The 14,724-nt window shown below is 34.7% G+C and overlaps 1 protein-coding gene across 2 annotated transcripts in view; it reads right to left on the bottom strand.

The window, feature by feature from the left end:
• SRFBP1 (serum response factor binding protein 1) overlaps positions 1 to 14,724 on the bottom strand; it is a 59,123-nt gene that overhangs the window by 17,617 nt on the left and 26,782 nt on the right. For both annotated transcript variants that reach the window (XM_047778490.1, XM_047778491.1), the window contains one exon: positions 6,008 to 6,079. In XM_047778490.1, the coding sequence (XP_047634446.1) occupies positions 6,008 to 6,079 (72 nt within the window). The remainder of the gene's footprint in view (positions 1 to 6,007; positions 6,080 to 14,724) is intronic.

Here is a 14,724-nt window from a genome sequence, read left to right as displayed (position 1 = left end):
AATTTCTCCAAAGTAAAAAAGATGAAATTTAACATTTCAAACCTTTTTTAAATTTTATTTTTAAGAAAGCAATTAGAAATTATTTATTTTTTTAAGTTCAAATTTTAACAAGAAGTAAAGGGATTACCGACCAAAGATCTTATCTAACAATTAGACTAACAGTCTTTTGTTTTTTGTTTTTGTTTTTTTGTTTGTTTGTTTGTTTTACGGCCACAGGTGCAGCATATGGACGTTCCCAGGCTAGGAGTCAAATCGGAGCTACAGCTGCCAGCCATAGCCACAGCCACACCAGATCAGAACCACATCTGTGATCCACACCTCAGCTCACAGCAACAATAGATCCTTAACCCAATGAGTAGGGCCAGGGATGGAACCTGCATTCCCATGGATACTAGTCAGGTTTGCTTCTGCTGAGCCATGATGGGAAATTCTAGACTAACAGTCTTGACTTGATTTTATGACCACCTAACCAGTTAGGAACAACCTAGAACTCAAAGTCAGATTTCTGAATTCAGTGTACTCAGCACGTTTTCTTCTAAACTCTGAGATAATTTTCTCTCATTTTGTGACCCAACTCCAAGTCTTCCTCAAATCTTTTTGTAAGAAAATTAAATATAAACATAAAAAAAGAAGCTTGTTAATCAAGTTGGCTCAGGTTCATACCTTTGGCAGTGTTTTGGGTCTCTGCTGAAATGTGAGATGTCTACAGTTTGCTTAAGGCACTGAGCTTTAGTGTAGGAACATACAAGAATAAGTAGAACAGCCCCTGCCAGGAGAGACTTCAAATCCTTTATCTCTCCTTACTTCATTCCTCACTTACTTTCTCTCTTTATATTTAAGATATTTATATATAAACATGCTTTATTATGTCAAGGAATGGCCTTACACATAAAGACAAAAATACCATCTTTTGTCACTCACCATCTTGCACTAATTTAAAACGTTAAAATAAATGCAGAAATAACTAATCCAAGGCAGAATGATATAAACGTCATAGTGAAGACTGAAAATGCTCTGGAAGTTTATGAAAGAATTCACATTCAGCCATACACCTTAAATTTAAATAAAATTATTTTGAAGCTTAAAATGCTAAGTAGACTCTATTAACAAACAGTTTTTACACCTGCATGAAACAGTTTTCACAATATTGAGGGATAAGAAGGAAACCAGAGGTTTCCTTATTTAAAGTTAACACAGTGTTTGCCTTGGAAAATTCCCAGGAAACTGTAGTTTTCACACACCTCCAGTTTCTTCCATTTCAAATAAATTAAATGAAAAAGGGAAACACCTCATCTTTTAATGGAAAATTTTTACTTTGACATATGGGTATTTATTGTGAACACAAGGTATTTGGTGTCCAATTCTGAAAAGAATTTTGAGAACGTACATGTGAATATAAACAAGAGTCTAAAAATGAAAAAACTCTCTTACATGCAATGTTTATTCCTTTGAAATGTGGCCTTAAAACAAATTGACTCTACATGAACTGGTAGAGGTAGAATGCTAGTAGCAGTACTTTTAATGGTAACTGGACTTCAATTTAGGTTTTACCTAAAGATATAAACAAACGTATTCATATTTGTATTTATTATGAACGTTTAGGGACAAAATAAAGAGTTCATTCAACTGGATTTGAAGAATTGTGGCAAACAAAGCAAAATAAGGCTTAGAGTCTAAATTTAAGGTAATAGGAGACTTCTCTGTATTCACTGAACTCTTAAAATCCCTATGACACCATGATTCCAAAATGCAGCCTCACATATACAGGACTTATTCCATCCATTTGTCCTAAACTTGTTTTGTAGGCAGAGACCTAAGGTTTGACCTTGGATCTGGTATTTCCTATTAACTGACCACTGGTATATGTTGAACCTTCTAGACTCACTGTTTTATTTGTTAAATGGGATTATTATCATTTTCCCTGAGAAAGCTAAATATATAAAGCATCTAGTAAGTCAGGTAACTGGTAGGTTATTAGCAAACATTAATCTGCTTCTTCTTATCCTATAGTTGTTTAATGTAACTATCTTTTATTTTCTACTAGATGACATATATACATTCTTCTAGAAAATATTCTGCATCTTCTATTCCCATCTTCCATAATGCTTAGCCGACTGCTCTGCATATAACAGATATTTTGAATTGGTTAACCCTTGAAATTGTGACAATAGCTGTATGGAAATGTCATAGTTCTAGTCCCCAAACTCTCTAGCTTAAAACTCTCATATAAATATTAACTGGCTATATAACCTTTCTAAAAGCATTTAAAAAATGGAGATACTGCTATTATTACTACACATACACACACATATGCACACACATGCATGTGCACACACGAATGTTTTCTATATGAGATCATTGTTGCAAGATCAATTGAGATAAGAATGTACATGGAAGGACTGTGCAAGCTCTAAGATGCTACACAAATTAGTGCAGCTCTATTTTGATGACGGCTTCAAATGTACAGAGATCTATGTAATAGACTTATTTCCTATTTGGTCATCTCTTAATAATCTCCCTTCCTATGGCAAACCAAAGAATCAGTCTTCCCTCCATGAGGCTCTGCTTTCTGCTTCATTTTTATGTTAGAGGTTTAATTGATATAGAAGAACATGAACCCAATGGAAGAATATTACAAATGAAATAAAATGGTAACAACAAAGCTGAAATCAAACAGCTTGGGAGAAACATGAAGTCATGCTTAACCCAAGGCAATTTCCCTTAGCTCTAAATCCTCAAGGGTTCCATCATCAAGAACTGATGAAACAGAATTGTTTTCTTTTTCTCCTGTTCTATCTCCTTTTCCTGCCCTTTCTTCAGAGGAAGATATAAAAAAGGCAGAAATGTCATCAGTTTTGCTTGACAATATTTCAGTTAGATCCTAAACTATTAATCTCAATTACTATTATAAATCTCATGATCAGAGATCTAGTAATATGCAAATGAATCTACATTAAAAAATAAAAACAGTAAGTGAACATAGACATGGTTCCCCATTTTTAGGATGACATTTCACACACTGGAAGGCTTAACAGGGTTATAAATGAAAGAAGATACCCTAAAAAAATGATTTTACAAATATTACACATAAATTAACTAATAGTAACCTTCCAAAGTTAAAACAAAAACAAAACAGACAAAGGATATTTTATTTTGGGTATTCTGAAGTTAAAATTAAATTATAAATATTGTCAAGTGGAATATGGAAACATAATATTAGGAAACTAAAAAAAACAAATTGCTTTTATTCTCATCATAAATTAAGTATTATTGCAATACTTTCAGAATTCAGCAATCAGAAAGTTCAAAAAATGTATTGTGGTAAAAAACCTTAAATTATTATTTTTTTAAACTCTCAAGAGAAAACAAATACATTCTGTCATATTTTTAAACAATTACCACTATTCTATCTAACATGTCTTATTTTGTTGGAAATACAGACTAAGCCACAAGTTTAAAACTATAATAGGACTAAAAAATTTTTCTCTCTATGAATGAATGCTATGAAATTAGAATATTTACTGTAAAATTGTGTTAGTACAAAATAAGGACGATGAAAATCATGCTCATGACTTTGGTACTGTTTTTTCTGACAAGGACCATGACAACAACAAATCCTTCCTCCCTTCAAACACACAAAACCCTTTCATGTTCTGGCCTTTTTACAACAAAATACTTTAAAATTTAACATGTCTATGGGAAATAAAATATTGCCTTCCATATCAATAAACAAAGAGTGTCACAATCATCAGTGATTGCTGCCACCTCCAGTAGCAGCCCTAAAGGAACTCAGAAAAGAAACAAAGAATACCTGCCATCTAGCAGCCATCAGACTGCAGCCCCTTCTGATGGTGAGCCCTGAGGAAACTCAGGAGGTAAAAACATAGGATATTGGCCCCAGAGAGCTGCAAAATGATTTCGGTGAGCCCAGACCTTTGTACCTTGCCAGACAGAGAAAAGCATTAAACTCCTTATCTTGAGATATCTAGGTTTCTTTTATTAACAATAATCTTTTGTTCCTACTACCTGCTCTTTGTTGCATAATTCCTACAGCTCCCCCACCCCCACAACCCAGCACCCACACTTCCTTGGAGCAGTTTACTCAGGAATACTTGAGATGCTGCTTCCTGGGCTTTTGCTCTCAGTTTTGTCCACTGAATAAAACGTAACTCTCACCTTTTAGGTTGTACATATTTTTTAGCCAACATCTAATATAAATTAATAGCAGAGAAGTGAGTGCTAGTCTATATAAATATAGAATAAGAGTATTTTTTTCCTTATGGCTGAAAAAGGAAAACTAAGATTCATAGTTGGAGATTCCAAATTACTCTCTTAGTAATCAGTGAAACAAGCAGGCAGAAAATCAGTCAAGATATAAACCATCTGAACAACACCACCTATCAGTTTGACCTAAATGACATTTATAGTACACTGATCCCAATATAATACATACTGTTTTCAAGAACACATGAAATATTCACCAAGATAAGCCATACTGTGAACAAACAACACAAATAATAAAGTTAAAGGAATAAAAATTATAAAAATTATGCTCATGGGTCACAAAGGAAACTAAGAAAAAATACCTGGAAAACCCCTTAACTGTTCAGAAACTAAACAACATACTTCTAATTAAACCATGGATCAAAGGTGGAATTTCAAGGGAAATATAAAACATTTTGAACTCAAAGAAAATAAAATACAACATATCATATTTATAAGATGTAGCTAAAGCAGTGGTTCAAGGAAAATTTATAGCATTAAATGCTTATATTAGGGAAAAAACCAGAAGGTCTAAATCAGTAATTTAAGCTCCACGTTAAGAAACTAGAGAAAGAGCAAAGTTAACACCAATGCAAGAAATAATACAGATAAGAGCAAACATGAACAAAAGTAATAACGAAAATGGGGGAGAATTATAAAAATCTATTAATCCAAAATCTGTTCTCTGGTGGAACTCTCTTATGCTTTAAGATAAGACTGGGTAGAAATGGAAGAGGAAAACAGTAAGGATGAAACAAGAGTGGCAAATCCAAGAAGCAGACAATCTGAGTAAAAGTCCTAACTGTGTACATAACAGCAGTATAGCCATAATTAGCTCACTTCATTCTTTCTGAGCTTCAATTTCCTCATGTATAGAAAGGGGATAAAAATAATTTTCATAGGATAAATGCAGGGATTAAATAAAGTATTCATGAAAACCATCTGGAAAGAATAAAAATAAAGTCCTTGTTCTAATTAGTAATATTAACAGACTAATTGGTATCTAACACATAAATGCCATATTAAGTTCAACATACCTTTAATATCCCTGAGGATGCGATATCATAGCAAAGCAAAATTTATAAATTACCATAAAAATTTTGTGACAATAGTGCTCCAGTGGGGGAAAATCATACACCAACAGTAATTGGCCTTAAAATTTTTTTTCCCCGCCACCCCCCTAAAATTTTTTTTGTTTGAAGTATACAGTTGATTTACAACGTTGTGTTAATTTCTGCTGTACAGCAAAGTGATTCAGATATATATATATGCTTTATATACATACACATATGTATAATACATATATAATCAGATACATATACACATACACACAGTATTTGTTTTTAATATTCTCTTCCATAGGACATTGCCTATAGTCCTCTGTGCTATACAGTAAGTAGGACCTTGTTGTTTATCCCCTCTGTGTATAAAAGTTTACATCTATCTGCTAACCCCAACTTCCCACTGCATCCCTCCTCCAACCTTACAATCCCTTGGCAATCGCAAGAATGTTCTCCTTGCCCACAAATCTGTTTCTCTTTTGTAGACAGGTTCCTTTGTGTCATATTTTAGATTCCACATATAAGTGATATCATATGGTATTTGTTTTTCTCTTTCTGACTTACTTCATTTAGTATGATAATCCCTAGTTGCAAGAAACTGGTAAGATTTCTCTTCAAGGAAAAAAGTAGATCAACAACATAAGGAATTTTCCTTAAAAAAAAAAAGCTCATTCCAGAAGTACCTTTTTGCAGATTTTTTCAAAGTTGATATCATCACCAAGGGCAGATTTAGTTACTATATCAGGTTTCAACTCCTGTAAAAGAATAAAACAAATTTTAGCTATAAGCTTAATTTTAAACTATCATTATTATTAGGAATTAAATTCCTACCCATATTGTGCTTTTAAGAAACCTGTTATTTAAAGAAATTATTACTTATTTTAATGACATTTCAGGACATTTGGCAATTTCATCAATTTATATGTAGAGATAATAGAGAAACTCTTGATTTTACTTTTAAAAAAATCTAAGCCATAAAATACTTTTCTATTATGGACAGAATTACTACAGACTTTTCTCAGAAACTAAAAAAAAAAAAAAACAGAAAAGCAGAAAGAAAAGTAAACTACTGGCAATGTTTACATGGTTATAAATTTATTACACAACCTTCTACAAGCTTCTTTAAAAGAAAGTTTGATTTGTATTCCACTAAAGGAATGAAAGATGACTTTGGATCATATAAAAGCAAGTTTTCTATATTAATAGTTATCAAGTTATTCTAATATACATGAAAAAAAAAACATATTTGTGTGTGTTTTCCCTAACACTGTTTAGAAGAAAACTAAATGGAAAAATCAGATAGTTGATATTTATTGATTGATTGATTGATTGATTGATTTTTAGCCATGCCTGCAGCGCATGAAAGTTCCCAGGCCAGGGATGAACCTGAGCCACAGCAGTGATGATTCCAATTCCTTAGCCACAAAGCCACCAGGGAACTCCCAGCTGGTTGATTTTAAAACACATTCCATTTGATCCAGCAATCCCACTCCTGGGCATCTATCCAGAGAAAACCATGACTCGCAAAGATACATGTACTCCAATGTTCATTGCTGCACTATTTTCAATAGCTAAGATGTGGAAACAACCTAAATGTCCATCGACAGAGGAGTGGATCAAGAAGATGTGGTACATATACACAATGGAATATTACTCAGCCATTAAAAGGAATAAAATACCAGCATTTTTTGCAACTTGGACGGACCTAGAAATTATCATGCTAAGTGAAGTCAGCCATACGATGAGACACCAACATCAAATGCTTTCATTGACATGTGGAATCTGAAAAAAGGACACACTGAACTTCTTTGCAGAACAGATGCTGACTCACAGACTTTGAAAAACTTATGGTCTCCAGAGGAGATAGTTTGGGGGGTGGGGGGATGTGCTTGGGTTGTGGGATGGAAATCCTGTGAAATTTGATTGTGATGATCATTACACAACTAAAGATGTGATAAATTCATTTGAGTAATAAAAAAAAAATAAAATTATAAAAAAATAAAACATTAAGTGACATTAAGGTACATTTGTGATATGACAAAAACTGTGCTAACATTAAGTGAAAATGATATGTAAATTATACTTTAAACAAAAAGAGTCAGGACCATAGCATTTTTTAAAACTAGCTTTATTTAATAACAGGACAGTGTCTATTTTTTTCATTCTTTTAATTCGCTGCCCTATTCATTTAACCAATCTATTATAGGACATTAATATATTTTCTAATTTTTGATCTTTTTATAAATAAGAATGTGATGGCAATCCCTGTACATACTGATATGTGTAGCCCCTGAAAAATTATCACATATTCTACTCTTAAAGAGCTATATTTGGGTTTTCGTAAGTGGGTAGAATGGAAAAATAATCAAATATTGATAATGATTCAATGTCAAAAAGATTAGAAAGCACTGTCTCTCAAAGTAAAAACTCAATTTCATTTTGTGTACACTAACATGATTTCAAAGTAATGTATGTAAAATAAATCCATATAAACAGTATGTAAATAATGAACTATTGTTTTTATATTTTAAATTACATGTACATATATATTAAAAAAATCATTATATGGCATATTTTGCCTGAAAATGTCTTAAGTTTTGATGGGGTAATTTAGGAGATGGTCTTCCTTAAGCAGTTTCAAGTTAATAAAACTATTTAAATTATAGTTAAATATCCAAATTGTGACTTGCCCTGCCTTTGCCTATGGCTGGCTACAAGCACCACTCCTACTCTGTAAGACAAAGATCAGTTTAAAGAGTGAACTTGTTAAACTTTATTGCTGAAATGAACTTAAATAAGTGCAGAAGATAAAGATATTACCTAAATCTCAACCCACCCACAAATTCCCTCCAAAACAATCAACTCAACAAGGAGTACAAACATGAACCTGGCCCTCAGTATTATTAGGAGACAAAGGATATAATAAACTTCAAACTACTTATTAGCAGAGAAACTAATACCTAATTCAACGGCTCTCACTGCTGCTATGAGCTTGTGAATATGCGCAGGCAGAGAATAAAAGATACTGGGAAAAAAAAGAAGTGCCTGGAGTAAAGGACCTACATTAATGACAGGCAAAAAGCACCACAAGTTAGCAAAGACTAATACAGAGTCAAAATGCTACACACAAGTCTGAGACTTCATAATTCAAAGCACTGTCCAGAGAGAAGGAAGGGCTTGAAAGTGAGGGATTCTGAAGGCAGCAAACTCAAGAAGCACTGCTCTGAGGAGAATCAGACAAACACTGTACACCAGCTATAATGGAAAAAATAAAAATCATTATAAATGAGAAAAAAAAAAAAAGATACAGGGGATGTGCACTTCCCTTCAGGACCAACACTGTAAGTAAAGGAAAGAAAGAGAAATTAAGGACCCAACCATGACAAAAGAAAATACATGGAGGGAGTTCCTTTTGTGGCTCAGTGGTTAACTAACCCAACTAGGATTTGTGAGGATGCGGGTTCAATCCCTGGCCTTGCTAAGTGGGTAAAGGATCTAGCGTTGCCGTGAGCTGTGGTGTAGTGGAAGACGTGGCTTGGATCCCACGATGCTGTGGCTGTGGCACAGGCCAGCAGCTATAGCTCCGATTCATCCCCTAGCCTGGGATCTTCCATATGCCATAGGTGTGGCCCTAAAAAGCAAAAAAAGAGAAAATACATGTAAACCAATACTTCCTTATCACTGTCCATTTAAAAAATGTCACTTTGCCATTCTGACATAAGATTGGTATGGATATTTATAATATTGTGAATGGTTGGGAAACCAACCACATTAGCTAATAACCTGACAAAGGTCATAAAAGACAAAACTGTTCTTTCTGAGAAAAGATTTCATACCAACTGGAAAACTAAGATCCATTTCTACACCTAGCAATAGATTTTACATAGCAGCTCTGTACTTATTCCGAGGACACACTCAGTGTTGAAAGATCATATGATACCCTCACATACTAAACTTAAAAATGGTTACGGAAATTCCAATTAAAAATATGCGAAAGAAAAGATAGCAGTTCAGTGCTTACTTGATAATTTTACACTATACCAATTCTAATATATGGTGTTAATTCTAAGTAAAATGACTAAGACAGAAACATTTAACTTTCTTTATAAAAAACTAATTTTAATGCCTTTTTTCAGACAAAAGTATTCCTCTTAAATTTTAAAAAGGGTTTTCTTTACTTTAAATTGAATTTAACAATTTCAAATAACTCTGAAATTTCAAATGCAGAACAAGATGCATTACTCCACATGGTAATATGCAATTTTTTTTTTTTTGTCTTTTGTCCTTTTAGGGCCGCACCCGCAGCATAAGGAGGTTCCCAGGCTAGGGGCCTAATCAGAGCTGTAGCTGCCGGCCTTCGCCAAAGCCACAGCAACGCGGGATCCGAGCTGTGTCTGCGACCTACACCATAGCTCACGGCAACGCTGGATCCTTAACCCACTGAGTGAGGCCAGGGATTGAACCCACAACCTCATGGTTCCTAGAAAAATTTGTTAACCACTGAGCCACGAAGGGAACTCCCGGTAATATGCAAATTTTATATCAAAGTCATAAGATGTGGACTTTGGAAAAAAAAAATACCTAGATACATTTTGATTTAGAAAATTTTCAACACTTCTAAATCAAAGAAATGTTAAATATGATCCAAATGAGTAAGGGGGAAATAGAATGACAATGGTAAAAACAAAACTATTCTCAATTAGATAACCATGGATCAAGAATAAATATTGGGAAAACAAAGATACCCGAGTTACATAACAGGTGCTAAATATGAAATACTGCACTAAACAACTTCAAAGTGAGTGCAAGAGATTCATATTAAACCAGACAAGTGAAATGAACAATTTTACACAACTATACAAAAATGATGCAAAGGTTTTTCATTTAAAAAACATATTTAGGAGTTTCTGCTGTGGCACAGTGGGTTAAGAACCCAGCATTGTCTCTGTGGCAGCTACAGCTATGGCTTGGATTCCCTCCCTGGCCTGGGAACTTCCATATGCCACAAGTGTGGCTGAAAAAGAAAAAGAAAATAATACTTAAATTTATCACTAATGTAAGGGAAATTAAAAATACCATTTATTTACTAATCAAATGCTAACTGAACTTGGCTTCCAAAACTGGACTTAGTTTATCTTCTTTAGATTTCCTTAAAATAATTCAAGTCTGAAAATCTTCATCTTCGCATCAGTGAGGAGGGCTCTGTGTTAATGTGAAAAACATACTTTTTTTTCATTTTTAGACATTCAAGCCAGCTTTATTTTCTGGAATCAGTATAGTCTGTTCATTTTATTTAAGCTTTCAATTATCCAATCAATCTTAAAGATGAAGTAAAGCATTAACTTTACAGTATCTATGCTAGGTGTTACTAATCCATTCATAAAACATTAGAATTATAAGGGACTTCGCTGTCACATAATTCTACCCCTGTGTAGGAAAGGGTTAAGAACTCAGCAGGCTTGGGCTATCCAAACTGCACATTCCTGAGGAAAGCCTATCTTCAAGACTGGCCTTTGGCCAGTTCCTAAGAAATAACTTCTGAGCCCTTGGGCCATAGGCTTACCAATTTCATCAGAGAGTTTACCCCAACAATGTGGTTTATGGTGACCATGTCTTTGCACTGGGGAGCTGAAGTCTGACTAGTTGAGGTGAGCCACGTAGGTGATTCACACCTATGAGACGGGGTCCCAATAAAACTCGTGACACCAAGACTTAAGAGAGCTTCCCTGGCTAGCAACACTTTGCAAGTGTTGTCACCTATCACTGCTTGGATTGTGGCAATTTGAACATACTGTGAGAGGGCATCTGCAAGCTTATGCCTGATTTCTCCTGGACTGCCCCCCATGTGCCTTTTCCTTTTGCTGATTTTAATCTGTATCCTTGAACAGAAACTGTTACTCTGAGTATGAAGTTTTTTTTTTTAAAGAATCTTGTGAATCCTTCTAGTGAAACATTCAACCTTGGAGACCCTCAACCACTCAACTTTATACAAGAGGAAATGATAATCTAAGAAAGTTAAGAGACTCATTCAAGGTTTTACAACAGGGCTAGGACTAGAATCCCCACGTTTGCTTTCTACCATAGCCTTTTGTCAGTGGTGGTAAATCAGAAACTGCTTTAATTCCTTCCTAATCACATTAAACTAACATTGCTACTTTAAACTAACCAGATCCATCAGAATATTCCAGTTTCTTTATTCCACACTGTGCCAGATGCTACAGCGTTGCTTATATTCAAAAGGACAAATTTAAGTGGAGTTATGTAATACCAATTTTGATTACTCAGCTATCTCAACTTTCTTCTCTCCAGAGCCTTTGATCTGAACAAATGAATATACTGACATAACTATATAACCAGTGTAGCACTGCCTCTAGCTGAGTGGAGAAAGTATGTTTGCAAACAAACTACTCTTTATCAGGCTGTGAATTAAGACAAAAAGTAACTTAGAGGCAGTAATCAGGCTGGTACTTTTAGAAGCTCTCATTAAGGTTGGGCTTTTAACTTAATAAAATATACAACATGTTTGTACTTTCCATAATGTGATTAAAATTGGAATACGATGTTTAGATTATGAGGGGTTAATCCCCAATACCAGGAATGACAAAATGCCAAGAAAAGTCTGCATTCTCAAAGTTTTTTTTTTTTTTTTTTTTGTCTATTTGGAAATGAGGCAAGAAATATATTTCTCTGCAATAAAGAATCTGAAATAACTCATGAGAGAGCAATTGACATCCAAATTCATGCTTTTCCACAGATGGGAATCTCATTATGGTTACCCTTCAGTGACAACAAAAACCTTATTTCCTAAATATTGTTCTACTGTTTCCTAAATACAGTACCAGATGGAATTCAATAAGGTTATACTCTATCACCATATTGCCAAGGGGTTTTTCCAAATAAAAAATCTTGTCTTCCTCCTTTACTTATCAGGTGTTATCAATGGCAATTAAGCATCTCCAGCCTCTGCTACTCAGATCAGACAGCTCAGAGTCATCTGACCCTGTGGGCTGCTTCGTCATGCTTCTGTTATGCTCCCATCCCCCTTTCCACTTTCTCTGCTGTAGTGTCTGTTGAATTTAGTTCCCTCCTTTGGATTACCTTTATCCTACCATAGCTCTGAACTTCATCATGGATTGTGGGGATTATAATAGAATAACTGGATTTCCTGCCACCAGAACCCATAACTCCAAGGCCCTTTATGTCATTGTCTTGAATACAGAATGAAGCCAAAGACCTTCAGTCTGATGTTGAATCCTTTCATTACCTGGTCTCGGTGCATCTTTCCACTATCACAGTGCTCTTTTTCTAGGATTCTCATGTGCTATTCATTTGGTTTTATACAGAATCCCCTGAGTAAATTTCCTATTCTCCCATTTCAGTGTCTTTGGTAAATAGTCTGCTTCCAAAATTTTTATTGTGAAATACCTTTCTCTAACTGGCCATCTACTTTTCTCACTCCTTTCTCCCCAATCAAGATCTACTTATGTTTTAACTCCTGGTTTCTGAATAGCACTAAAACGAAACCAGGGTTCTTAAAGAAATGGCTGATTACAGAGCTGAGGCAGGAAAAGCATAATCCCTCCAACAATTTGTTATGCCAGAAAGAGAGAACTAATTGGGTACTCTCAAAAAGTCACAAAAGCTGGCTTAGAAAAGATACTACTGGTCAAATCTGGTGTCAAACAGACTAATGAGAGCAATGAATCCTAACTACACTGGCCATATAATTTGTTGTTCAAACCAGGACCCATTTGAGAGTGAAATGAGGCTCCATTAAAATTATGTTGAGGAGTTCCTGTTGTGGCTCAGTGGTTAACGTACCCACTAGCATCCATGAGGATGCAGGTTTGATCCTTGGTCTCTCGCTCAGTGGGTTAAGGATCCGTTGTTGCCGGGAGCTGCAGTGTAGGTTGCAGATGAGGTTTGGATCCAACACTACTGTGGCTCTGGCACAGCCCAGCAGCTACAGCTCCGATTGGACCCTCTAGCCTGGGAACCTCCATAAGCCGCGTGTGTGGCCCTAAAATGACAAAAAGACCAAAAAAAAAAAAAAAAAGTTGGGCTCAGTGATAATTACCAGAACATTAGGGAAATCTGGTCATGTGACCTAATTATAACACTTGCCAATTCTTGCTGTCTCTAAATGTTCTTTATTTTCTCTTAAAGCCACTTCAAGCAGGCTTTTGCCTCAATTACTTCTCTATTCTTGTAAGATAATTTTCTACTCTAGTGAAAGTCACCAGTCTCTATGTTGCTAAATCTAATGACCAAGACTTGACATATCCACAACATTTGACTCTTATCTTCCTTGGCCTATTGCTAATTTCCAGTAAATTAATTCCTTTCTCCTTAATAAAGTTTCTTCATTTGACTTACAGAACCCATACTCTTGGTTGTTCTTTCTTAGCCTTCTTTGCTTGTTCCTCCTTCAATAAAATACCTTAACAGTAGACCAAGATTCAGTCCCTAGTACTCTTCTCTTCACTATTACCTACCATTTAGTGAGTCTGTTCAGTTTCATGACTTTAAAGATCACATTCATGTCAACAACTCCTAAAAGTCTCTATTTCCAGCCCAAACCTCTCTTTTGGAGTCCAGAATTATGTATCAAACTATTTCACATCATCTTCTAATCCTTTGTACTCTGCTCTATTTTTTCCACAGTATATTATCTACTAATATGTTCATTATATCATCTTCTGTAGTCTCCTAGAAAAATAAATTACAAAAGATCAGGAAATTCTATCTTCTCCCATCAGGTGGATCATAGGAGCCTAGGAAAGAACATGCCATTTGATAAATATTCAAAAATACTTGTTCACATAATATATATTCATGTTTTTTTTTTAACCTACTACTATTATAAATTGTAAAACTGAATATCTCAGTATTGGTTACAGTATAAACCAGACCTACTAGTACACACTGCTCCTGCTTGGCTTATTATTATTATTATTATTTTTTAAGTCTCCTTGACATGTGTTTATTACTTATATAATTAAATTTTGTCACAACCCACCTTAGCAAAATAATTCTTAAACTTCCTTAGAGTGAAGGTATTTACTTTCTGAAATTAACAAATATATACACACATATATGTATCATATACAGTATGTATAAAGTGTATGTGTGTATAGATTTATACATACATATATAAAAAGTAGCTTATCCCCCAAGAACATACCATGAATGATCCTGTGCTCCTTTCACTGTTAGACTGAAGAAATAATAACCGACCAAGCAGCCAGTACAGCTAGCAGTTTGGGTTTTAAAAATTGAGTTCTTAATAAAGTATAGGAGGAGCCACCACTGCTACATAACACCCCACCCCCTGCTCCGCCCCACCCCAGATCTCCATGGTTCATGGCAATAGATATTTATAATTTTTCTCGTCCATGGG

The sequence above is a fragment of the Phacochoerus africanus genome, chromosome 4 (genome assembly GCF_016906955.1).
Source record: "Phacochoerus africanus isolate WHEZ1 chromosome 4, ROS_Pafr_v1, whole genome shotgun sequence".
NCBI lineage: Eukaryota > Metazoa > Chordata > Mammalia > Artiodactyla > Suidae > Phacochoerus > Phacochoerus africanus.
Note: the sequence above shows the minus strand (reverse complement) of the source record. Positions and strands in the feature narration are given on the sequence as shown.